Source organism: Penicillium nucicola, assembly GCF_028828085.1.
Source record: "Penicillium nucicola strain IBT 29836 chromosome Unknown utg000005l, whole genome shotgun sequence".
Lineage (NCBI taxonomy): Eukaryota > Fungi > Ascomycota > Eurotiomycetes > Eurotiales > Aspergillaceae > Penicillium > Penicillium nucicola.
This window is the reverse complement of record NW_026643129.1, coordinates 833,048-858,864: the sequence shown is the minus strand read 5'-3', so window position 1 is coordinate 858,864 and position 25,817 is coordinate 833,048. Positions and strand designations below refer to the sequence as shown.

Genomic DNA, 25,817 nt, shown 5'->3' with positions numbered 1-25,817 from the left:
CAACAGCTGAAGCGACGTGGAGTTCTTCTCGAACAAATCTCCAGATCGCCACTCCTCACCGCCTGGCGCCCACCGCTTCTTCCCCCATCCCCCACTCATCTCCAATGTTTCTTGACATTTCATCTCTCCTTTTGCTTTTGGGCTTTGCATTCAGCCTCAGCTTGTCTCTCTGCTTTGTTTTGCTTACTGTTCTGTCGGGCACTGCCCTCTTACTGGGGTCGGTTGATCACTGACACAATTATCAATCTTCAGTCTTGAGTCTCCTTTGCGATTGTGCCCCCCCGATCTGCACTCACGATTGTTCTCCGCAGTCGACTCATCTCGGCACTTGAAGGAATTTTTTATTCTGGCTCCATTCCGCTGATTCTCCCGGGTAATTACTCGACATTCCTTCTCGTGCGTTGCCTGCTTGGTTGCCTGCCTGCCCTGGCGCACGGCTCCTTACGGGCGGGGTTGGATTTACTGACGTTTCAGACGCAGATCTCCATTACTTTCAGGCGTCTAACCCGCCTGATTTCCACTTTGACCACGGAGAGTCAGTAGTACCGGCACTACGACTCGTCCCTTGACCCCTCGCCGATTCACATCGTCATCCTTAACACAACATCCTCACACCAGACTATGGCAGAAGCGAGTCTTTTCATTAAACACGAATCCGACGACCACAACCCTTTCATGATGTCGCACTCCGGTTACTCGATGGGTAACCAGTTCGGCAACCCCAACGATGGGGTCGATCCTTCCGACTTAACCATGCAGCAGCAAAATGGCTTCATGCCCTACTCTTATGGCTCGCAACAGAACATGTCATCCAGTTTTAACTTTGGAAACTCCGGTATTGATACGGATGAGTTGCTGGACTTGGAGATCAGCGGACAGAATGGTCACCAACGCGACAGCAGCATGAATTATCTCCAGGACCAGTCCGGCGGCATCGCCATGAGTCATCAAAGCCAAATGTCGCACATGTACTCGAACACCCCTGACAACGCGCCGATGGCCAGTCCTTTTGTCCATAACAGCTTCAACTATGATCAGTACCGGATGAACCAGCAGAATCCTCACATGCAGAATGCCAGTTCCTTCGATCACAACTACCTCAGCACCAAGTCTCGCCCGAGCATTCAAGGAATGGATCGCACCTCCTCGGACGGTCGCAGCCCCAGGACTCCCAAGACTCCAGCACTTGGTTCTCTGACCCTTGGCACTCCTGAATCTGGTAGCTTCCCGTCTCAGCCAATTCGAACCGGATTGCAGGCTCGTCACCACAAGACGCTCTCCAACCAGTGGGATGGAACCTCTGGTAGCGCCCAGTCCTACGTTGAGTCCTCCCCAATCTCATCTCCTCCTCAACAGCACCACACCGGCATCTCGGAAATCCTCAAGTCTGGCAAGCATGCCTCCCTGCCGGCCAAGGTTGACAGCCACCTCCCCGGCGGTGGAGATCTCGAGTCTCAGGAAGCCAAGCGCCGACGCCGCCGCGCCTCACACAATTTGGTTGAACGCCGCCGCCGCGATAATATCAACGAACGAATTCAGGACCTATCACACCTTGTCCCTCAGCATCGCCTGGAAGATGACAAGGTTCGTAAGCAGCTCGTCAACAGCAGTGCCCTCTCCATGGCCGGCGCAGGCGGAAGCGCCGCTACTTCTTTACTCGCAGGCGGCAATGGCCGTCGCGCCACCCCAGGCAATATCACCATGGGTCTCCCCATTGAAGAAAAGGAGAAGGGACCCAACAAGGGTGACATCCTCAACGGTGCTGTCAGCTGGACCCGAGATCTGATGTGGGCCTTGCACGTCAAGTACCAACAAGAAGCAGAGGTCGCTGAACTGATCACCAGCTTGGGTGGAACCTGGCCATTCGAGCAAACTGAGGAAGAGAAGCGCATGCGCAGCGAGATCCTCGACGCTTTGGAGAAGAACGACCCTACCTCTTTCAGCTACACGCGTGGACCTGGTAGCGGTCTTCGCGTTCCAAAGCACACCAACATTTCCGGCGACGCCGTGCAGGGTGGTGACTCTTCTGGCCTTACTCCCCCCAGTCTCAGCCCTTCATTCCACAGCGGCGCCAGCAGTGCCAACGGCGGTGGTCAGGCACAATACTGGAACAGCGCTGGCCACGCCGCTATGAGTTTCAAGGAAGAGGACGAGTACGGCATGGAGATGAACTAGTTGTCTTTTTTTTTACCTTTCATATCTGGTCATTGTGACTTGTTGCATACATGGCGTCTAATGGGGGACCGATCAGTCGGAGTACCAGGAGTGAAAGACGGCTTATGGATTTTCTTTTTTTCATTACTGTTGGATTTATGTTCGGCTCAATTTGCATCATGTCATCACTTTTTTCTGTCCTGTTTGTGTCTGTGTCGGTTTGTTTTCTTTTTTTTGGGTTCTGTGTTTTTACTTTCGGTTACTGACTTATTCTTATTCATTATCGATACCCTGTCTCTTTTTCATTTTTGTCACATCTTCCCTTCTTTATTCTGACCTTCATCATCCATGTACATGTACACGGCATGTCTTCAGACACTGATGGATGTGAAACTGAATTGTGGATTTGCAAACCCACCCGCATACTAGTACTAATGATCTTGATGTTTGGTCTGTGCATGTCTGTTAATTGTTTTGTGAACACGAACTGGACCTGAACTTTGATCGCTGATTCGGACTGTGATCGTTTTCAATTCTCTCTTCTTGGTGACTTGATTACTTCATTGCTTGGTCGATTCTTGCCTTTGTCTTGCCCATTTCTTTGCACAAATAAACGATGCATGCATTTTTCCCTAATACCCCTTTTTACGTTTTGTTATCCTTGAATCAAGCTTATTATCATATTCTCTATCTCTGTCATGGTCTGTGTAGGACGTGAAGTCTGTAGCGTAGTGTGACAAGTTAATATCGAACCAGGAACCAGCTACACATCCCAAGAAACAAGATCAACACCTTGGAAAGTCCCGAGCACGCCGATCAAAGAATTCACTTTTCCTCTTATATGCAATCTAATCTCTCAACCCTTTCAAACTAATAGATCTCCAGTCCAAGAGCACAATTCCGTACGATCAACCCCCCAATCCACAGATATAAGCCCGTCATAACTTTTCGGTCTCTCTAGATTTTCTCTCAACTTGCTAAATTACCAGCAGCATGTGGACATCGACTTATCCTAGAGTTGTCAGGAGGGCGTATATTGTTTTCACAAGTCAGTCCTCATGGAGAATATCCTTCGTGAAGTTAGTATGAACAGACGTTCGCAACACCGGCAAGCCAATCAACATATAAGTTAACATTAGACTTCGTCCTACAAGTTAAGTTAACGTTAACTCGCCTTCCGTGTTCCCTGTTGGCTTTTGTCTTATCCGCCGATTCGGGTTCGGGCATAATAGAAATAAAGTTGTCCGTAAAGGATGCGCCTAATTCTAAACTTATCTCGTTGTGTTATTGTGGCAATCATAGTGTCTCTGGGAACATGATTTCGGGGATTGATGAAGCCAATTCCTAGTCGATAATACATGTAATATTGTGGTTTTTGTCGATATAGACATTATTAACACTTAGACTGGGGTGGCATAACGGGACAGTCTCCAGATTAATCTAATAGCTATGAGTTCAAGTTTGCGTATACTATCGTGGAGAGCATTCGGTGGCTCTCTGTATTTGTTAAAACTATTTTGCCTGTCTGGTTTCTTGCCATGATAGATTTCAAGAAAGTTACAGGTCCACTAGACGACAGCAACATATTACAGCACAAGAAAGATACTTGAATAATGATATTGAATTTGATTCATTAATCGTCCATCAAAGAGACCGATACACATCCGAAGAAAAAAACATCTTCAAACCACCGCAGCGCCGAAATAACAAAGACGGTCTATGCCAAGCAAACCCAACCCAATCTAGTCATTATCACGGGCATCAATAATAGTCTTCTTGAAATCGCGCGCAGGAACCTTGCGGTTAAACAAGATATCACTCTCACGGTACGAACGATTCTTCAGCTCAGGCAAGAAGAAGTAAGCCATCATCCAGCAGACACAGGCAGTACCGCCCCAAACATAACCACACTTTCCAGCCAAGTTCCAGCCGGTCGTGTTGAGCATCTGGGAAGCGAGGTAGATCATGGGGATCTCGGCAACGTAGTAGGCGGCGCGACCGACGCCGGTGCTGAGCGCGCGCAGACGCACGGAAGATGTCTCCGAGATGATGGTGTAAGAGATTGGTCCGAGGGTGCCGGCGAATACGAAGGAGATTATGATTCCCAGGACGGCCTGGGCGTAGCTGGTGGCGGGGGTTTGGTGGATTGAGGCGCAGATGCCCAGGATGAAGAGGAGGGTGATGTTTGTTGCTGTGCCCCAGAGGTAGATGGTTCGACGGCCGAAGTAGGCAGTGAAGACCCAGGAGATGCCGTTTGCGACGAACTGGAGGCAGGAGTTGATGAGGTTGAGTTGGAAAGCGCGGTCGTGAGAGATTCCGGCTTCTAGATTAGGTGTCAGTTGGGTTTTGACTCATTGGGTGGAATGGGATTCTTACGCTCGAAGAAGAAGGTGGCTTGGTTGGCAATCAGGTTACCGGCGAAGTTCTGCGAGGCATACATCAAGCAGGTGATGATGGTGCGGCGCAGATCGGTTCCCTTGAGAAGGTCGAGGAGGCTTGGGCTGCCACCCATCTGGGCTTCGATCTCCACTGTTCGCTCCATCATGGCCAGGGATTGTTGGGCGTGCTCGGGGGAATTAGCGCCGAGACGCTCAATGGAGCGAAGGGCTTCCTTCTTGCGTCCGCGGCGGATGAGCCACCAGGGGGATTCGGGGGCGAGGAAGATGAGGATCAGAAGGGGAGTCTGGATATGTTAGAAAATGTTGTAGAACATGGATCCCAAAGAGCTGCTTACAGGGAAGATCCACTGCAGGGCAAGAGGCACACGCCACGCCCATTGATCATCGCGCTTGTTGTAGCTGTAGGTGGCAGCGGCGACAATGATGGAACCAATGGACCAACTCATTTGCAGAGTAGCTGTGCAGGCACCACGGAGGGACATTGGGACAATCTCACTAGCATAAGCTGGCGAGTTTGCAATGAAGAAACCCCATGGCACACCTTCCAATGCTTGTCCAACAACCAGGAGAGTAAGGGAGTTGGCCTAAGTTGGGTGGTCAGATAAGCTTGGAAAGGCTGTAGACTGGAAAACTCACAAAGAAGGAAATGAAAATGGTGGCGTTCATCAGGATCAGCGCAAAGATTGTTGTCCAGCGGTAACCGAATTTGTTGGTGATGGGACCGGCCATAAAAACACCGACGAAAGCACCACATTGACCGGATTGGAAGAGAGCACTCTGCCATTTTGTGGGGATAGAGTATGTGTCTTCCGCAATCTTGACACCATATTCCCGCTGGAAAGCTGCAAGAGCGACGAAGTTACCGTTGAGGAACATATCGAAAGATTCCATGACCTGTGGCTGTCAGCTGTGTTCAATTGAACGTGCGGATGAAGAACTCACGATGGTGAAACACATGGTGAAAGCCCAGAAGCAAGCCCAGGGGTGCTTCTGGACGGCAGCCCACACGCCCATCTCATGCTCGCGGTTCTCGCCATCGAGGGCATCGTTCATGAGGTCCTGGCTGGTCAAGACCTCAGAGTGTTGGACGTCAATTTGAGCGCCATGCTCAGCCTTCTCATCGATAGACGACATGTTGAACAGGTGTGTCGATCAATGGAGAAAGAAAAGAGAAGTCAGGTGAAAAATGGGAGTTGAGCTCTTATATTCTCCACAGATCATGTACGATAACAGATCGAACACAACCTGCCAGGGTGCGCGTGATACGTGGATTAATTCAAAACTAATAAAAGTGCATGAATTTTACAACATAGGCACCGATCGATGAGCCGGGCTATTGCCTTGTGCCGCCGGGCTTTTTCCTTTTCTTCCCTGAGACTGGTGAGCCCGACTGTTACCGGGCATTCCTTTCCAGCTACCCTGTTGGACTCGGCATTCAGCTGTAACCGGACAAGGCTAGCCAACGGCGGTGGCGTGCAGGCAAGCCGTTCTTGGAAAGCCTGAGATTGCTTATGTTACAGGGGCTCGGGCTGCCGAGGGCCCTAAGATTCCCAGATTCCCAGATTCCCAGATTCCAAGGTTTCGCGTGGCCTCCGGACTTTCTCCAGCATTAGGGGGAAATTCGGGGAAGCGGGGCCCCGGCCCAGGACTCGTCAGGTTTCGTTGCTGACCCGGCTCGGCTTTGCTTCTTTTGAGCTTAGCATGGACTCGAAGCACTCACCGTAGATAACAGATTTAGAGTGGCGATTTGCCAGTCAACCAAGACCTAGACTCCTGTACACATATGCAAGAATCTGCAAGCGAGGCAGATTTGCAGGATTCCCATATTCCCTTTTCGGATTTTAGCTCAACCAAGGTTAGACTAGCCGTCTTGGACCCACGGTTGATTGGCCCACGTGAGATCACATGACTCAACGGTCTGGGGATCAGGTTCATCTTGGCCTTCGTTCAAATGGGTGTGTGATATGCACCTGATCTGATCTTCTTCTACCACTGCAGCCACCCAGGGCTTATTCTTCCACATGTTGAGAAAAAGGAAGGAAAACCGCGCTCGTCTCCCGCTGTGATGCAGTTGGTGGAAATGAGGAGAGAGCCTTTCCTTTCTGGGACTAGTGTCGACGCCTCTAGTCAAACCCGGGGCAACATCTCAAAGCGGCCTACTGGCATACCTTCCTCCGTCCATGGTTGCATGTTCCTTGTAACATTACACGCTAGACCCCAGAACATCTGATCTTGATGTCCATCCTCCCAGAGATCCAAGGGATGGGGATCTGGGGAAAATGCTTCCGGAATGTAGCTCGTAGATGAACCACGTGGGGCGGTTCTGATTTGGCCATGATCGGAGCGTAGATTGATTGACATTTCTTTGAACCTCGGCTAGGAGCGAGCCAATGAGCTTTACGTAAATATATTTTCGGACAGAAAAAGATTTAGCCGCTTATGGCCGACTGTACAGTAAGTTGTAGTGGAGATGGAAACATGAGAGAGATCATATTCTGTCACACCCTCGGCTTCCAATTCATTTGATCCTCCAATCCGGGGCACCCAGAATAACAAAGAGAGACCAATTGAGCTCGAAAAAGATCGGAAACCGTGACTGATATACAATAAACATGATGAGTTATGGATATGTTATGTCTTGTTACTGACCCAACTTAATCGGCAAGCGATTGTTACATTCCGCGTCCGTGTCTACTGTATAATGGCTGTATAATTTATTACAGGTAAAAGGCTTGTAGGTAAGATCAGAATAATCCTAGCATCGGAGGGAGAAAGAGATAATTCTATGGTATTTTGCCAAGACTCAACTCAGCCTTGAGAGAATCAGGGAGGACACGGAAAGTTCCTGGACTATTATGATTACTGAGTGATCTGACGACACACCTATTGTAGGAGCATCGAGCTACAAGCTAGCATCATAAGGACTCCCACGATGATTGTCAGTACCACTCCTGACCGGGTTATCCGATGACTTGGGCATTAGAAGGATGAACTTCCTTGATTCGTCTAGCTTAGTTCAATTATTAGGGAGAAATATATCGCTACCAAGAAGATGCGCTATTATAATATAAAGGATCGTATTTTTTTTATTTAATATAATAAGACGATACTTAGATCCTTTACTACGGTAAATGCCATACCTGTGTCCTTCGGATACAGTAACTCTAGGGTAATGAACCAACTTCGTGTAGAGACCCAAACTTGGAATTCGCCATTGTTTAGATTACTTCTGTGGGCTTTCGGCCGGTCAACGCCGACCCCCGTGTGAGGAGGCTAAGCCTACTTTCATGCATGATGGGCACTCCCCCTGATTTGATCAGATTTTCCTTCCCAGAATGTCGCAATGAGCTTTGCCATTGGCTTTGGCGACATCCTTGCAGTAATCAGACTCGCAGTAAGATCCGAATGGACTTTGTCGAGGCCCCTCGTCAGTTAAATCCTTGGAAGCTATGTGCAGTGAGTGAGTTGTAGGGTTCTTTTCACTTCTAGTTGTTCTGGTTTTGATAGAGCGCCCAGAAGCGTCTCAAATAGTAGCCGACTGGTATCCAGGAGCTCCGACTATAATTCAAAAGCAACATTTCTCTCCTTGGTGCTTTCATCAGACGAACTACGCAAATTACAATCAGAAACATAGACCAATGACAAGATGACAAAAAACGCAAATTTCTTTAGACTGGCTCTCCACTTTGAATTACGGCACTCAACAAAGTGATTACATTGCTGGACGCCAAGAGGGAACATGCCACTAGCTTTTGAATTCTTCAAAATTTCACTGTGAGATTTTGAGCCTAAAGCAGACTTTGTTCTGTCCAGGTATTCCCAGGACCGGGAACCATTGTGACTTCTATGGATATTGAAGAGCTCGATAATCGAAATTGACGCGATGGCAGCATCGGCATGGCATAGATAAACTACAACTTCCAGCGTCGGTATGGATTGGACTCCATGCTTGTAACTCTTTTGAAGCAATTGGTTCAAGTCCAGCCAGCTATGCCACGCATCTTGTCTGGGATGTAAAATAAGCATCAGGCCAAAGGTACCAGACCTTCAATTGACAAGCTTTTTGGGGTCATCGGTACTCTCGTTTCCACACAGGAGACTTTTCACGAGTATATTTTGCGGTCGATGCCTTGGACGGGGTCCCGAATTTGTCGTCAGAATATTGCTAAAATGGAATGTTGACCTCAACGCCAAGGACAAATGAGGTCCTTCCAGGACTTCAGCCCCGCTCCGTGAGTTTTCACTTTCTATAAGCACAGGCATGTCGTGGTAAACTAATACTCTCTTAGTATTGGTCTGTTCATTACTGTCTGTTAAGAAAACATGCAGATAATCATATCTCGGATACGCTTTTAATAAGTGATACTTGTACCTTCAAATTTAATGGTAAAGTCGTGCAAATATTGTGTAATCTTATTCGTTATCTTAGTGAATGCCTCTGATGCTATTCATTCTTAGAGGAAATAACCATTGATTGTTGGTGTTGACAGCCTCACAAACAAGTTCTTTGCTGTATTATTATCAAATTTGAATGTTCATTCCATAAATATTCCTACCACTGATATATAAGGGCAAGCATAACGATGGATCACTGAATTATAGTCACTGGACATTGTAAAGTTGATTCTGGTACGGATGAATCGCAGCAGCCTCTTCAATATCCATAAATTGTGTCTGCTCTCTCACTACTCGGGTACCCTGGAAAAAAGCCCCATACTCCGGTCTTTTGTCGAAATATTCTGCTAAAATAATACTGTATGATCTACTGTAGAGGTGATTTAATCGGTCTAGAAACAGACTGTTGATACTATTTCCTGTCATAAAACTTTATCACTTTTTTGATATCTATTATTACCCTTTATATTACCCCTTAAGATATTTCTACTGAGACCTAGCGTTTCTTTATTACATTAAAATAACAAGTTTATTACTTTGTCAGAGCCCACACCTACAGACCTCGCGGAGTCATCGCGCGCGGTGACTAGGACTTGTCTCATCCCTTCACAAAGCCCCGAGCATATCCTGCGGCTTTCGCTAGAGAACAGTGCCAACTCGAACTATGGTGGCTACAATGGCCAGCCAGCATTTCTTTATGCCATTCCTCGCCGAAGAGACAATTTTGGCGCGTCTTGCATCTTGCAACATGTAAGGACCGCATCATACGGAGAAGTATGGCTACACACAGTTAAGATTCACTGCATTCCAGGGTCCTTTGCAAGCAGTCCGTGCTCTGCTGGCAGTGGAAGGCATTGATATTAAAAGTTTAAGATGATAGGAGCCGAACCGCATTCTCGATCGCGACGTTATAGAACTGTAAGGATATCGGTCGAGTTTTGCTAGAGAGCAATGCCAATTCTGAGTCTTGCGATTCTGATGGCCGGACGGCGCTGTTCGAGGCTATATCTCGAGAACGGCGTGATTTTGTGATAGGGCTTGACAATTTGGCAGTGGGCTCTCATCGTCGAAGACTTGCTATTGAACCTCCTAGGGGCGAGGGAAAAGATAGGACGGGGAAGGACTGCGATGTGTGTTGAGTGTGAAATATACTAGCATTCTTTGATCTGCTGAGGTGGGGATTTTGATTTTTGCGATTTATGTGGTCACGTCGGGGCACGTTGTCGGGGCTACTAAGTTATACAGCGATGAGCTTCCCAGTGTTGAACTGTATCTTACTTGACTGACAAGACGGTTTCAAGTGCCGGCGTCTGCGATGGTATAGGGTAGAATGGGATTACTTTAAGGATTAGTGTCGGTTTATTCCGATATATAAGTTATTTATTTTGTCCCCGATGGGCCCGATGGGGATGAGTCTGATTAATCAGGCTGGAGGTTGGGTGTTGTGCAGAAAAGGACACTATTGGGCTCTCGATAGTGGGATGGGTCCAGCGGAGAATGGTTGTTTCGGTCGCATCATATTAAGATTTCGTTTTTTTTTTGTAAACGACCGGGACAAGGGATTTGTTGCTAAATTGTGGCTGGGAGTCTGGAAGCCGGAAGCTGGGATATGACGAGACAATTGATCGTTACGCGTAAAGTGAACAGGTTCGAAAGTTGGAAGTGGCAATTCAATGAGAGACAGGGTTGGCAGTGGAGATGCAATTTCCACCCGTCACTTCGGACGGTGAGATACGACTTATAGGAGGCTCTGCGCACTCCAGATCTTCTCGGCAAAACTTCTCAGCTCTTGCTCGGATATCTTTAAGTCTTTTTCCAAGGGCCGATGAGGAGGACGGCCAACAACCTTGTCGAAGGATAGATCCAGCTGTGTAGTCGCCGTATTTGTGCCATTCATGTAGGACTCTCCGGTAACAATTGTTGCATCATTCGTTCGAGATAATTTAAGGGATGCAGTACGACGCGCTGAAAGAGGGGATGATCTTGTTAGGACGCCATGACCTAGCGAAACAAGTTCCCATCGGTGCAAGACGATCTCAGGGTTATTGGGTTTGATGCTGATCGTAACTACAAGCTTCACAGATGAAGAATGGGTCTCGAGCCAGCCACGCGCATCAAGAGCAAGTCGTCGCGCAGACTCTAACAGTCCTACTTCCACCACAAAACTCAGCCTTACATTTGTCGAAGCCGGAGCCCAGCAGCAGTCAGCCTCCTTTTTCCAATTTCCAACGGTAACTGTAGTCGAACCGAAAGGCCACACGTCATTATGAACATTCATCGCACGCAGCTCGAGAAATATCAGCGAATCAAATGATCTAATTGCAAGTTCGTGTGCAGGATTTGGCATGACTTTGGCAATCAAGATTCGCATTTCTGCATTATACAGTAACCGACTGTACTTGCTTATTCGCGACCGATCATCACTCAGTCTAGAATATTGCGCCGCGGGGACAGACGTGAAGACGAGGTACTGATCCCAAGTTTGGTCTTGCTGAAGCGCTCGTTGACGGTGTTCTAAGGACTTTTGTAAGCTCTCCTTAGTGATGAACGGCTGCTGCTTCGCTTCCCTCGCCAGTTGCGTAATAGGATCCTCATATTCGGATTCAACGGACGGGAACTCAGAAGGTGAGAGCTCAGAAGAAGACTGGGACACGTTCGGAATGGATCGAAGGAAGTCCATGGTGGATAAGAAGATAAGATGGGAAGTGGGAAAGAAATGAGAAGGCAGGCAGGTAAAATAGGCAATCACCACCGATGAAAGATCGAAGGCGGCAAAGTCGTTTGCTGATGTTATCTAGATCGCTGTAAGGCTAAGTAGGAAGGTGGAGGTGTCATGACTGGTAATGGGGAGCTAACCTTGGAACCGGATATACAGTAATCCAGAGGTCGAGGAATTACACTTCAAATAATTGTTTCCCCTCAGATATATAGCAGCTGGACAGGGAAATTCCTATGGAAAAAAATTCTGTGTCATCTCAGAGGCCTCTTATGCATGCATTTTACTTGCGAGCTAGGAAATTAGTTCTACAGGCTCAGAACAACGCAACTGAAGCTATTGAATGATCTCAAAATGAGTGCAGCACTGTAGACTAATCATGAAAGACCAAGAAAACCAACACTGTTATCATCGCCCCACTCAAAGGTATCCCAACCCATGCCTTGCCACTTCATATAGCTGGAATAGAAGTAGCACGACGATCCAGCGGGGTTGGAGGTTGGGGATCAGCGGAAATATCGGCATTGGCTTGACTGGTCAATTAAAATTGGGTCCAAGAGCCGAATACGAGCTAAGAATAACGGGTTGACGCGTACTCAGTGGGGAAGGTGGATTTCATTAACATTGTATGAGGTTAATTCGAGGTAATTGGAGACTGTAGAGACACGAGATATATTCAATAGAAGCTCTAACAAAATCCAATCTATAAGCAGGCAGTTCTTGCATGCCCAAAGTAAACCAAAATCGTAAGCCATGCCGTATGTCCAAGTTATAAATAATGGTTCTGTATAGCAGGCAGGTGATATATGAGTAAATGTCCAAAAGAAGCTGGTGGTTTTATATGACGGATGTCGAGGACATCGAAGTCTTGTCCAGTGAGGGGGGAAAAAGAAAAAAAAAAAGTGGACAGGTGTCCGGATTACTTCGACATAGCGTGAGGCTCAGTCGAGTAGGCGTGGTGTTCAGAGAAAGTGTTTCCATCGGTGTGTTGGTTCGAAAATGTGTGGTCGTGACTCGGCTCGATTGGGCTAACGTCATGCTCGTTGTATGCCGGTGCCGGTGCCTGGGCTTGGGGCTGATTTCCGTTCGAGCGGACGTCAGTGCCGGAAGAGACGGCGCGGTGCTCCGCGGGTGTGGCGTCGGATCCGCTGGTGTGCATGGATCCCTTCTCGTGCCAGTTCACACCTTGCGACTTGAGCTGCTTGCGGGCCTTGCGGCCGCGGCAACAGGCAGCACAGCAAGATCCGATTTGGAGGATGAATGCCAGCAAGCTGAAGGCGGATGCGATCCACATGAAGACGAGCATCTGGGTTCCCACGTGCGCCTCGATGTTGATGCTTTGGTCGGCGTTGGAGAAGACATTCGCGAAAATAACGAACATAACTGTCGCAACGGCCGAGCCAACGATTGTGACCAGCGCAGTGAAGAAGGTCAGGATCAGCAGGGGCAAGGCGCGCAGCCAGATGAAGGTGCGACGCTTGTGCGGGGGTTTTCCGGCAGGTACGTGTTCCCCGTTGCCGTTGGCTGAATTGTGCGCTGCGGCCCAGTACTTGATAGTCTGAGGGTGGCGCGAGGAAACTGCCAATGGACCTACAAAGATCATGACGAAGTTGAGGACCGCGGCAGCTAAGAGGAGGCCGAACATCCAGTGGGAAGCGACACGCGCCAGATTCAGCGGCTGTTGGATATCAGATGGCAGAGCGACTAGGTGGGATTGTTAGTATCCAAGGAAATCAAAGGGGGAAAAGGGATCAAGTCGATTGGGGCTGCACGTACTACTTGCGCCAGATAGCAACTCATTGAGAATGATGTCGACCGGGTTGAAGGCATAGAGAGTCTCGGGCTTAGAGCAGTGGGTGATTCCCTGCCCCAGGTATCCCTCACAGAAGTTCCATAGTCCCACAGTATAGAAATCGTGCAATCCAATGGACTGGGCGATGGAATTGATCAGAACGGCATTGGGCACGGATACTGGAATAATGTTGGAGAGGTCGAGATAGAGGAAGTAGGTACTGCGGATAACGGGCTTGTTTGAAATATTGCCTATTACCACCAGGACCAAAAAGATCCAAGCGATCAGGTATAAGAAGGCCCGAATCAAACGGTGGGTGTGGACGGTGGACTTGCGCCGGTTGGCAATTGGGCGGGAGGAGGAGCGGAAAAAGGGGAGCTTTCGCTTGCCGGTTCCCTCAGTCATGGTTGGAAAGGAGTGACAGTCCCAATAGCCTCGAGGGATGGGAGAATGAAGAGGGAAGAGGGAGAAGAGAGGCTCGGTGACGTGCCAACACCTGATTTCGGGAAACTTTGTACACAAATCTCCTCCGATCGCCAACTCTCCCGTGGGATCGTCAGTGGCTGAACACTAGCGCTGGGCCCCCTGGTCTCCAGTGGGCGATCAGGCTTATTCGAGATATCAGGAATGCAGAACAAGGAATCGCGAGGTAAGTAGGGGGACAGCACAGTGGTCAAGTTGAGACATTCGAGACAATCTGGACCGTCTGGAGCATCTGGACAACAGAGGCTTAGCAGTGATCTAAATTTGCGGTTTCCAGGCAGCCATCAAGCCCCTTCATCATCTTTCAGCGATTTTCCCCCCCACTGATGAAACGGTTATTGGCTCATCGACCCCCTGGCCAAGTGGGCTGCGTCATCTCCACAACCCTGCTTAGATAATCCCTGGTTTTTATCTCGCAGGGCTTAGACATTGGATCTTCTGCTCCCTCCTCAAGGCTTTGTACATTTCATAATGCGGTGGTCCCTCCTCATCGCGTGCCTGGCAGGCTTGGTGACTGCTCAGGACAGCACCTCAACCACAGAAAGCAACACCAATACCATTACCGATGCATCCACGGTTGAGACGGTGACCACCCCTGTCTCTATACCCTCGGGTACCTATGAGGATTTGAGCACAACAATTACGCTGGGTGACTCGTCTCTGGTCACCACCACCGTCCATTCCAATGCCACCATGACAAGTGGAAACCACACCGTGGTGTCGACGACTACTGACTCGGTTGTTGTATTGACCGGCGGTGGACATACTACCACTCTCGGCAATAACAGCATGAATGCCACAGCCACGACGGCCACAAACACAGCTACCAACACCCCGGTGGTCAACACCCGGCCTTGCAACGGATACGCAGAGTTCTGCGCCAAGAAGTACTCGAACATCACCATGGTGACTGCTCACAACAGTCCGTTCGTGCGCAAGAACAACGTCGCTGCTAACCAGGCGTTGGATGTGACGTCGCAATTGAATGATGGTATTCGCATGTGTCAGTGATCCGCAATCTCCCGAGTACAATATCTGAGTATACTAACATTCTCATAGTGCAATTCCAAACTCACTACGAGAACGGTACAATGTACCTCTGCCACACAACTTGCGAATTGCTCAATGTCGGCACCCTCGAGGCCTACCTTACCCAGGTCAGCGCCTGGATGCGGAAGAACCCGTATGATGTGGTGACCTTTATGATTGGAAACTACGACTACGTGAACCCAGAGAACTTCACCACTCCGATCTACAACTCGGGCCTGAAGGACCTCATCTACACCCCACCCAAGGTGCCCATGGCTCTGAACGACTGGCCTACTCTCTCTGATATGATCCTCAGAGGCAAGCGTGCTGTCTTTTTCTTGGACTACCAGGCTAATCAGACCGCACTTCCCTGGTTGATGGATGAGTTCTCCCAAATGTGGGAGACGCCTTTCTCCCCCACAGACAAAAACTTCCCCTGCACAGCGCAGCGCCCTCCCGGCCTGTCCAAGGCAAACGCCAAGAACCGGATGTACATGGCCAATCACAACCTCAACCTGCAGTTGAACTTTGGCTCACTGAGTTTGTTGATTCCCAACACTGCCGAGCTGGACGTTACCAACGGTGTCTCTGGCGAGGGCAGTCTTGGCTCGATGGCAGAGAACTGTACCGGTAAGTGACTTGCTTTTGCATGTCCTGAGCCTGAACTATACTAACCCAAAACAGAGACATGGGACCGCCCTCCTAACTTCCTCTTGGTCGACTACTACAACTACGGTACCCCTAATGGCACTGTCTTTGAAGTCGCTGCCAATATGAACAACGTCACCTGGAACGGGAAGTGCTGTGGTACAAAATCTGCTGCGCCGCGCGGAGTCTCCGTTGCCAGTGTGTCGTCGTTGCTGCTGGTGGCAGTTGGAGTGCAGATGATCATGTCCGCATTCTAATTCCCACGATGTCTATGACTATTTGCTTGATATTTTGGCATGACCGCATTGGTCTTCGGCGCTAGGCTTTCTTTCTGGACCATACATATTATACTATACTGTACTGGATATGACTTTAGAGAACAATTATACATATTTAAATTTCAGAACAAACTCCCAACAAATAGCAATTACCCAGCCTGACAAAAGAAACCCCCATCTAGCTCCAACTGAAATCAAAGCAACACATACAAACCCTCCAAACCTCGGAGCCAACAACATCACATGACCTCCCCACCGCAAACCAACCCGACATCAAACCAACACCCCCAGCGAACCCAATCACCTCCCCCCGAAACCAGGGTGCTCCTACCATACAACAACAGCGAAGAAACGCGCCCCAAACCTCCCATCCCAATCCAACTCCACCCCCAACCCGCCAAAATGGTCGACATCGTCCCCCTCTCAAGCTACCCCTCCTACATCGACCTCCTCCCCTCAATCCAAACCTGCAACATCACAAACCTCCCCGAAAACTACTTCTTAAAGTACTACCTCTACCACGCTCTGACATGGCCCCAACTAAGCTTCGTCGCGGTCGTCCGCCCGCGCGCCGGCTACAAGGCATCCACGGGGCCCGGGGGTGCTGGTCTCGCCGGTGATGTCTCCGGCGAGTATCCCAAGGTGGTGGGGTACGTGCTTGCAAAGATGGAAGAGGAGCCCACGGACGGGAAGCAGCATGGGCACATTACTTCGTTGAGTGTGATGCGGACGCATCGTCGGCTGGGTATTGCCGAGAGGTTGATGAGGATGAGCCGTGAGTTTCTTTTTTTTTTCTATTTTCCCTTTGTTTTTTCTGTTCCCTATCTAACCAACTCGTTCACCGCAAATAGAGAGAGCAATGGCCGAATCCCACCGCGCCAATTTTGTCTCGCTGCACGTGCGTGTGTCCAACGTCGCGGCTTTGCGTCTGTACCGTGATACGCTTGGCTTTGAGGTCGAGAAGGTCGAGAGTGGGTACTATGCGGACGGCGAGGATGCGTATGCCATGCACTTGAACTTGCAGAGTATGTGGCTTGATTGGAAGGCGATTGAGAAGCGGGATCGCGAGAATGATAAGGAGAATGGGAATGGGGAGGGTGGGGATGATGAGAATGTTGATGAGGGTGATGAGGTTGGTGAGCTTGGTAAGAAGGATGCTGAGAAGATGATTCGGGTTAAGGTTGGGAGGGGGCTTGGTGTTGGTGATTTGGTGGAGAAGAATGAGAGTCAATGAGGTGGCTTGGATGGGGTGTTTGAGAGGTGATGCTTGGTGTGGGGATTGGATCTTGGATCTTGAATCTTCGGGATAGATTGGGGTTGTTGTGTCGGGGTTGTATGTATAGAGTTTGCATAAAAGTTTCATGATTGTCTTGTGGTTTTGGTTTGGATTGTAGATGTTTGTAGTTTGGTTGTGGTAGGATCGATCTAGGACATTTGTTGTCTTTCGAGCACAAGTCTGAGCTGATCTACTACAAACAGTAAAGAATTGGAAGAAAGTATGAACATGGTATCATAACGTCGTTGGCCATACCAGACCATTATCTCAAATGATAGCTATATACTCGAATGTTAAATCACAAGCCCGTCCTGCTGTCCAAGTATCCAACTCCCAGCTAACAGCATCACCAAAAGTCAAACAAGAGAAACACCGACCTGAAAGTAATCACTTGGATTCTCCATCAGCTTCCTCATTCTTCTGCTTCTTTTTCGCCTTGCGTGACTTGAGCAGATCCTTTATCCGACTGGAAGTATCAGTAGGCTTCGTCTTCTTATTCGTACCAGTTGCAAAATCCTGCGTACTAGCCCTTAACATAGACGGCGGATTGGACTCAGATTCAAAACTGGCAATGGATGCATTTGAAGCTGCAACCTGGGTTGGCTGGGCTGGGGTAGTTGCTGGGCGGGGGACCACAGGTGTGCCATCCAACCGCAAAATACCGAGCTGCTGTTCCAAAGGCTGGTCGTTTTTTGGCTGGTCGCCCTCGCTAGCCCTTGCTTGTCGAACTTGTCGGCGGTGGAGTCGACGTCGTTCGCGCTGTTCTTCTCTGGCCCGGCGAAGCACGTCTTTGAATACCTTTTTGGTAGCACGCATTTCATCCTTCATGGCGCGTCTATCGACAGAGGTTCGCTCTTGCTGTTCAGGTGATTCCCAACGGCCCCAGTCGCTGTTGGATTCTTGGCCCTGCTTTCTCCAATCCTTCCGGCCTGATATTTTGTCTTCTCGGCGGGATGTTTGGAGAGCTGTGAGCTGTTGACGAAGCGCCACGGCTGCATCGTATAACGTTCGGTCGTGCCGGTCATCCAGAAGCTCTAGTTGAGTGCGAACTGTGGCCAGGTCGGAAACACTCAAATTTGAGGACGTGGAAATGGAATCAATTGAACTGAAGGATGATTCGGACGAGACAGAATCAACAGACCCTCGCCTGGAGCGCTCAGTAGACGGTTTAGATTTGTCAATAGCTTCTTTCGTTGGACCTGGGCGACTTGCGCTGGTATTGACACTCGTCGCGGGGCTTGGGCTGGGATGCTGCACAGGACTCATTGGAACGTTGACCGCATGCTGAGGGGGATTATCCCAGGCGGGTCGGCCGTAATATCCACTTGGAGCCGTCATTGGCGCTTTTCGTCCGTGAAGTCTTGCTTGTTCTTCCAGCCACCGGCCATGGGCTAGGGCCTGTTCCTCAACTTGACGCCCATAATGTTGTGCCTGCGCGCTGATCTGATCTCCGTATTGTTGAGCTTGTTCACTGAAACGCTCTCCGTATTTCTGAGCTTGTGATGCGAGTTGTGATATCCAGCCAAGGGATCCGCCCTTGGACATGCCATTGTTAGAATTCTGCTGCTGTTGCTGTGCGTAGTTCCAATTGTTCCATTGCCATGGAGCGACGCTCTGTGGTGGTGGATGATATGGGACGGGATAATATTGAGGTGGTTGATGATTAGGTGACATGGGGGAAGGGTATGTGGGAGCACCATACGGTACTCCATATGGAGAGTGGGGGGCATGCACGGGAGGAGAGTGATAAGGAGCAGGCTGCCAATGTGTCGGGGAGGGATTTTGTTGGCCAGAGACAGGCGACGGAGCGTTTTGATTCCGCGGGGGTTGACTGTCTATAGACCCTGTTGCAGCAGGGTAACATCTATGGCATAGACCGGACGAAGGTGCATTATCCGGTTCGCCTACATAGACAGGAACAATCTGGGTAGAGCGATATCCAAAGAAGCACTCATTCCATTCAGCAACAACAGCAGCAATCCGAGCTTTCCGCTGTTCGTCAGTCTCCTGTGGGCGGTCCTTGCGGTCCCGCCGAATCTCCGCACGCAACTGGCGTGGAAGATGCTGCGATGAAGCGGCAAGACCTAATTCAGGCGGGAACAGATATCGAAGAAAAGTATCCCAGTCCTGCTGAGTGACTTCATCAAGTCGTGACGCCCAGCAGCGCGGCCTTCGCGGAAAATCCTTCGCTTGGCTTCGTGGGTAGATGGTGATATGATGTTGTAAAATATCCCGAGGGTCATCGAGGCTCGACGGTGGTCGTTCCTCAAAGTATGTAGAGGCGGATCTGAAATGTGTCGGGACTACTGCCGGCTGTGGAGGTATTCGCGAGCTGCTGGCATCCTGCGATTCCGATACCCCTCCCCGAGGGGGAGCCGGTGCTGGGTTGCCATTCCGGGCTGGTGTAATGAGTGGATCGACAGCGGAGTATGGGGGTGGGGGAGCCTCCTCCTGGTCCATTGTGGAGGAGCCAGAGGCAATTGAGACACAAATGCAGCGGCCTAAAAGGTATGCAAGTACCGGTAAATCCAAATGCCCATGCTGTGATAAGATAACGATGGCTCGTGGGTTGAAGGCAGCAGGATTACTGCGGGGTGAGATGTCAGCGTAGGCTTGGCGTATCACCGGTGATGTTTGTATCTTACCTGTACAAGATGATGCTGCTAGCAAGCACACAACACGCCCTGGGGAATTGACAGCTGGCGATGAGGGAGGAGGTGGAGGAGGAGGAAAGAAATGGGAAGTCGAGCGGAGACGATAAGCGATAAGCCCTATAGACCCTGAGCGACATCTACCGTGACGCTTCTTATTCGCTATCCTCGCTCTTTTCCTGACCTTACTTGGCTTCACATTCAGGCTTTGGGCTAGCGGTTATCGAATACTTCATTAGAACACTGTGCAACCCTATGTTTGTGTTGTACTTCTTTGAATTTGTTTGTTCCCCAATTATATGCAACTTGGATCATTTCAGACTTTTTTCTGAAAACTCCAGAATAGAAAGATACTTGTCTTTATCCTCGACGAGTATATTTCGAATACTGGACGTTCAGCCTCAACCCATGTAGCTCCTGCCATGTCGATACCTTGCATGGTAGCAAGCAGTTGGCCATGATACGATACTTGCCGTTGTGGTTTTTAAATAAGAGGACTCAATGGCCCGGGTGGTATGAGACAGAGCTTCCAAGTTTATATAAGTTAATATGTATGACATTGGTAGCGGACCTGATCGCATGAGAACCGCAGTCTATTCATGCGCCATACGGCTCTAGCCTCCCAAGGTCAAGCCTTTTGTATATATTTGGGTCTTCTCAACTCTGATGTCATCCAATGGGCTTGTGGTTTAGTGGTATAATACTCCCTTAGCATGGGAGTGGTCCGGGGTTCGATTCCCCGCGAGTCCATTCTTTTTTGCTTCCTGATTCCCCACTCCGGATATAGAATAGCACTGCGATTATATGATTATAATTTTTTTTAATAAACCTTACGTACATCTCGCTTCAATTGATTGATCTTCACGCTAGAGGTGAGGCTAAGTGACAGAGAATCGAAGCAAAGTAGAAAAGGCGAGAAAAAGTGAAAGTAGAGGGGATGGCGCGGCGGTTGTAATTGTATGAACGAGGTGCTTATTTAAAGAACTGTGTCAAAGATGGGGTTCATTGAGCTCTAGGGTGTATCAATTTCTCCGCTGGAACGAAAATATGTCAATATACAAGCAACAGAAGAAATTTCCAGTAAATATGTATTAAATTCTATAGTTCTATATATTTCTTGTAGGCTGACTGTTTTTTTCCCATCTCTATGACACGATCAAATAATTGTCCCCTGTATTTTTCTCTAGTGCCCCATTGTTGAAAGTCAAGACTTCTTTCCATCAAGATTAACAGGCCATCTCTCTCGAATATTCTTTCCATACTTGGTAAAGATAATCGGCACAGGTATAAAAGCCAAGGCAACAAACCCAAGCAGCGAGTTTCCCCATCCCAGCCCAAGAGCATCAAACATCGCAGGACCAGCAAGCGGCAGCATCGCACCAACAAGCGATCTGGTCGCCGTGAGGGTAGCATTAGCTGATGCCGCATATGCAGGATAACAATCAATCACATAAGTCTGGATCGGCATATAAACACCCATCATACCGACTCCAAACGGCATCATGCCAATAATAGGCACGATCCAAAAGACGTGCTTGTCAGCGGTCCATCCATACCAGAAGAAGCTGACCGGCAATATGCAGGCAAAGAATGTCATCATTGGCAGACGCATCTCTGGTTCGAATTTCCCGCCATTCTGAGCGGTCAGTCTCATCACGACTTTGTCGTTCGTAAGGGCAATTATCAGCAAGCCGCTGAAAAAGCCGAGTCCGATACCAAGGTATGCAAGCCCAGATAGTCCGACTGACCAACCGTAAGTGCTGGTAAAAACATCGGAAATGGTTGTGAAAAAGAGGTACAAAAGACCATACACGAAAGACTGGATGAAATGTCAGTGATATATAACTCATGCATCTTATGATCATCAAACTCACCATGTATGTCGACAGCAGGAAGACAATTGGCGATTTGCAAAACAGCAAAATGGGTCTCTTGAAGCTCCGCAGCAGAACCTCCGTCACAGGGGCAGGTTCTTCATCGAGATCATAGGCGCTGCGTAAATCAGTGCGACCGAGCTCCTTGGCAAGTTTGTCCTTTTTCCATCGAATAAGAACAGAAGCATATGTCTCCTTATTTAAGAGCTCCACGCCGAAGGACAGGACACCTCCAGCAATGAGCAACAGCCAGAACACCCATCGCCAGCCAACTTCCTCTCCAAGGAATCCACCTGCAATCGGACCAACGACAGGGCCAATCAGAGGTCCCATGGCCCAGATTGAAGTTGCCATTCCACGCTTTTCGCGGGGAAATAGATCTGCAATTACTCCAGCCCCGAGGGTGAGACAGCCCGAACCACCAATTCCAGCGAAGAGACGGCACACAATCAGGGTTTCGATGTTTTGAGCGAGAGCGCAGCCAATCTGCCAGACGACGAAGAACCAGTTTGCGCCACTGAGAACGACACGGCGGCCATAGACTTCACTAAGCGGGGCCAAAAGAAGAGGGCCAAACTGTTGACGGGCAGATATGTTAGATGGTTTTTCTTTTTGGCCACTGATACCCTCAATTGATGGGAATAGACTCACTGTATAACCGAGGAGGTAGATGCTAACACTAAATGAGAGTATCGTCTCATTGGTCTCTTTGAACTCTGCTGCCATGAATGTAATGGCTGGGGAAAACATACTCGAGGCTAGGGGCGAGACCAGCGTCATGGCACTGATAAGTGTGAGCAGGGCCCATTTCTTGCCATCTGAAAAGTTCTGCGGGTTGTTGGGATCATCTTGTCCGTCCCATCCGACTATTCCACGGCTCAGATCTGTCTCGGGGTATTGGTCTGTGGTAGGTGGTGTTGTCTCAGGATTGGTTGGTAGCTTTTCAATGTCGGGGGTTTGTTGTAAGACACTGTCTGCATCTTTCACACTCGAGTAGTTGGAGTTGGACTCTTTTTGAGGCGCCTCCATTATTAGATAGAAATGTTGTGTAAATTGAAGATGGGCATAGAAAGAACTCTTGGCGTATTGGAAAGGATTCTAGAAAGGCAATGGATGAACACGCCAAGGATGAGGAGGGCGAATAGTTCTAGAAAAAGGGAAATAAAAGAAACGGACAAGCGATCAGCTATAAAAGTTACAGGAGTGGGTTCAACCTGATCAGCACGGAGGCGACATCCGATTCTTCGAATTATGCGCTACTGTACAGGGCTCGCTTTGGAGATTGTCTACCCCAAAGCGGCCGCGTGGTCTATCGGATCCTGGATTCATAAATTTGCTTCATAATATGCAGAATTTAGATGTGGGTCTCTAATTACGAAACTCCAGTCTGCAATCAGTCACAGATGAAAGGGGTACTCGCCTTCATGGAGTTGCAATCGAGTATGGCCGAGCTATTTTTTTGGCCAGACTGGCAACGTGGTTGTTCTACCGATTTATAAATTATAACTTCTCATAGAAGAGTCGAGAAACTTGTACAAGCAGCAAGGCTTACTCCCTTGGGACAAATAATCTCGATATGCATAGTGCATCCATAGATGAACATAAACCCCAAGCAATGAATCAGCGGTTTACTTACATCTACCGTGAGCCAATCAAAATCACCAAACAGCTTCGATTTCTCGGCGCTGAATCATCGGTGGCCCCGGTTCCATAGGGGGCCCGTTCGTATCACAACCTTATGTTAATTTTAATGCCCTGCATAAGTATGGCTTCTTAAAGGAGATATTGACTGTTGGCCTTTCTTTTGCGGTAGGACACATACCAAGCAGTATATACTAGGGCTTCCGCCGGATTGTGTGAAACTTGTCTACAGGGTGTTTACGGCACTGTAAGATACACATTCCTATATTGACCAATCACCGTCCTCCATTCGTCTCTCCACATCAATAAACGTCCGAGATGTACTCTACTGTATGGCATATTCGCTGTTGCTGTCTTAGGCTTTTAAAACCCCGCTAACACTATCGCTTCCTAGTTGAGCTCCCTTAAACTTAATTTTAGAGCCCTTTAGGCGGCCCGAATCCCTTTTATGTTGGGCGAATCCGATGATATTCTTGTGTGATCGATGTAGTCCCATAGAGGACGCTGGTTGTACGTCTCGAAGACATAATGAAATCTTTTATGGTTGATTCGCTTATAGACTTTCTTTGATCATCGCACTCCTCTTTTTTGAAAAGAGCTGCAACCTCTGCGACGGCGAAAGAATCACTCTAATTGTAGGGAGACAACCTTCAGTACTATCTATCGTTTTATAGTAGTGGTCAGCTGTATATCGTTTTCAACGTGGGGTCAGTGTAAATGAATCCCACCCACGCACATGTATCGTATACCTCCTCGCTCTTCTTACTTAATTAGAACACATGAACCAGGAATGTACTGGTTCCAATTTATGGGCATCAGCCAGACACTTGCATTGTCTCTTGGCATGTGGACGTCGGAAAATCATATTGTGATAATGGGTATTATCGGTCATTGAATATCCGCCGAGTTGGAAAAGCGAGAGGCTCAGCATCGGGGAAAGGCGGTGTCTGGAAATACCATATTTGGCGGGCGGTGGGATCTCTGACGCCGTTCTGCCAACATCTGTATTGTCAAGTTGCTCAACTTGGACAGTTTCTCCGTGTAAGTGTTTCCGTTTGAATCAAAAGTGCTTAATCTTCTAGCTTGGAGATTGCTTTACAAGTTAAATGGTTTTATTTGTACCGAGTATCCCCATGGAAAGAAGTATTTCGTTTCCCGACATTAACCATATACTGTAGAGTAATCCTAGCCAAAAGGTCCCGAACGGATCGAGTACGAGAGGCCTCTCTGATTGGTCGGGTTCATTGAACCTGGCCATTGTGTTGTAGAAAACCTGCTTTTATACCACACCAGACTTTTTCTCAGACCCGTGTAAAACCGATTCTCTAGACTTTAACATAACCACGTCTAGATCAAGTCTTTAATCTGTCTAGTATGACAGCGATTGTGGAGGGTGATTCAGGTCAGCGCTACCGTCTGGCACAGGAACGCGAGTTTCGCAAGTAAGGAAACCAATACGTCATAGGATGTGTCCAGATCGCTGATCGGTTGGTCCCCCCGCGACAGGTATATACCGCGAGAATATTCGGCCTCACAGTTCGCTTCTTTCGATCATGCTAGTCGACAGAAATATACACCTCAGCCCTCGCCGGACCCAGCCTTTACTTCGTTTGCCCAGCTCGCAGCAATCCGTCTCGGAACCCAACGAGCGCTCATCACTCTCTTTGATCGCTACTACCAGCATATCATCGCGGAGGGTACTCCGTCATTGAGCCTTGTCGGTGGCACTCCCGAAAATGAATGCGATAAGATGCTATTGGGGAGCTGCTTGCTTCCGAAAGAACGAGGTCTATGTCACCATGTTGAGGGTCTGCCTATCTCCGCCTGCATGGAAGGGGGTGAGTCAGTGGAGGGTGGCGCCCTGGTTGTTGGGGACGTGAAGAATGACTCACGGATCAAGGACAGCGAGCTTTTACAAGTACTGTCGACTGTCCGTTTCTTTGCCGCGGTACCTCTGATCAGCCCGAAAGGGCTCACGGTTGGTTGCCTCAGTGTGATGGATGACGAGGCTAGAACCTCGACTCTTCCAGAGCACTTGATTCGCTTTATGAAGGATCTGGCCAGGGCCACGATGAAACATCTGGTGATGGGCCATTCCACCCACAAAAGTCGCCAGGCCGAACGAATGCTTGTCGGCTTGGGCAGTTTCAACGAGGGGAAATCTACCCTTCGTCATGCCTGGCAGCAGGAGAATGCTCTAAATAACCCTAGTGATACGAAAGAGGGCCAGGCCAACATTCAGCAACAGCGTCTACAGGACAAGCAAGAGACGAATCAACTCCGCTTGTCTCTCGAGGTCCTAGACCGACCGAAACCCCCACGAAAGCGGGACCAAGGCAGAGTGGTTGGGGTCCGCATCCTAGTCAAAAGTCAAAGTCTGGCGTAGAGGTTGTACCCAAGGATGAGACAGTCAGAAGCGTGATAAACTGTGAAAGTCCACAAGAAGAAATGCATACAAATGCATCATGCAAGTCTTCTCAA

General features: G+C 48.9%; 9 protein-coding genes across 9 annotated transcripts; 4 read left to right on the top strand and 5 right to left on the bottom strand.

Moving 5' to 3' along the window:
- Positions 1–621: 621 nt before the first annotated feature.
- On the top strand, positions 622–2,175 carry N7511_005409 (basic helix-loop-helix domain-containing protein; the record flags this gene model as incomplete). Its single annotated transcript, XM_057127786.1, has 1 exon — positions 622–2,175. One exon carries the CDS (start codon positions 622–624, stop codon positions 2,173–2,175), a length of 1,554 nt encoding a protein of 517 aa, XP_056984303.1.
- A 1,721-nt stretch (positions 2,176–3,896) lies between these two features.
- Positions 3,897–5,687, bottom strand: N7511_005408 (uncharacterized protein; the record flags this gene model as incomplete). Its single annotated transcript, XM_057127785.1, has 5 exons — positions 3,897–4,477; positions 4,531–4,837; positions 4,889–5,137; positions 5,190–5,447; positions 5,496–5,687. The coding sequence occupies 5 exons, from the start codon at positions 5,685–5,687 to the stop codon at positions 3,897–3,899; spliced, it is 1,587 nt and encodes a 528-aa protein (XP_056984302.1).
- A 4,999-nt stretch (positions 5,688–10,686) lies between these two features.
- On the bottom strand, positions 10,687–11,628 carry N7511_005407 (uncharacterized protein; the record flags this gene model as incomplete). Its single annotated transcript, XM_057127784.1, has 1 exon — positions 10,687–11,628. One exon carries the CDS (start codon positions 11,626–11,628, stop codon positions 10,687–10,689), a length of 942 nt encoding a protein of 313 aa, XP_056984301.1.
- A 955-nt stretch (positions 11,629–12,583) lies between these two features.
- On the bottom strand, positions 12,584–13,861 carry N7511_005406 (SUR7/PalI family protein; the record flags this gene model as incomplete). The annotated part of the gene is made up of 2 exons (XM_057127783.1): positions 12,584–13,368; positions 13,441–13,861. 2 exons carry the CDS (start codon positions 13,859–13,861, stop codon positions 12,584–12,586), a joined length of 1,206 nt encoding a protein of 401 aa, XP_056984300.1.
- Positions 13,862–14,410: 549 nt separating this feature from the next.
- Positions 14,411–15,873, top strand: N7511_005405 (PI-PLC domain-containing protein; the record flags this gene model as incomplete). The annotated part of the gene is made up of 3 exons (XM_057127782.1): positions 14,411–14,942; positions 14,999–15,598; positions 15,653–15,873. 3 exons carry the CDS (start codon positions 14,411–14,413, stop codon positions 15,871–15,873), a joined length of 1,353 nt encoding a protein of 450 aa, XP_056984299.1.
- Positions 15,874–16,296: 423 nt separating this feature from the next.
- On the top strand, positions 16,297–17,128 carry N7511_005404 (peptide alpha-N-acetyltransferase complex A subunit ARD1; the record flags this gene model as incomplete). The annotated part of the gene is made up of 2 exons (XM_057127781.1): positions 16,297–16,669; positions 16,746–17,128. The coding sequence occupies 2 exons, from the start codon at positions 16,297–16,299 to the stop codon at positions 17,126–17,128; spliced, it is 756 nt and encodes a 251-aa protein (XP_056984298.1).
- Positions 17,129–17,557: 429 nt separating this feature from the next.
- N7511_005403 (uncharacterized protein) lies at positions 17,558–19,630 on the bottom strand (the record flags this gene model as incomplete). Its single annotated transcript, XM_057127780.1, has 1 exon — positions 17,558–19,630. One exon carries the CDS (start codon positions 19,628–19,630, stop codon positions 17,558–17,560), a length of 2,073 nt encoding a protein of 690 aa, XP_056984297.1.
- Positions 19,631–21,025: 1,395 nt separating this feature from the next.
- N7511_005402 (MFS transporter) lies at positions 21,026–22,724 on the bottom strand (the record flags this gene model as incomplete). Its single annotated transcript, XM_057127779.1, has 3 exons — positions 21,026–21,640; positions 21,696–22,271; positions 22,347–22,724. The coding sequence occupies 3 exons, from the start codon at positions 22,722–22,724 to the stop codon at positions 21,026–21,028; spliced, it is 1,569 nt and encodes a 522-aa protein (XP_056984296.1).
- A 1,986-nt stretch (positions 22,725–24,710) lies between these two features.
- N7511_005401 (uncharacterized protein) lies at positions 24,711–25,722 on the top strand (the record flags this gene model as incomplete). Its single annotated transcript, XM_057127778.1, has 2 exons — positions 24,711–24,778; positions 24,843–25,722. The coding sequence occupies 2 exons, from the start codon at positions 24,711–24,713 to the stop codon at positions 25,720–25,722; spliced, it is 948 nt and encodes a 315-aa protein (XP_056984295.1).
- Between the last annotated feature and the right edge of the window lie 95 nt (positions 25,723–25,817).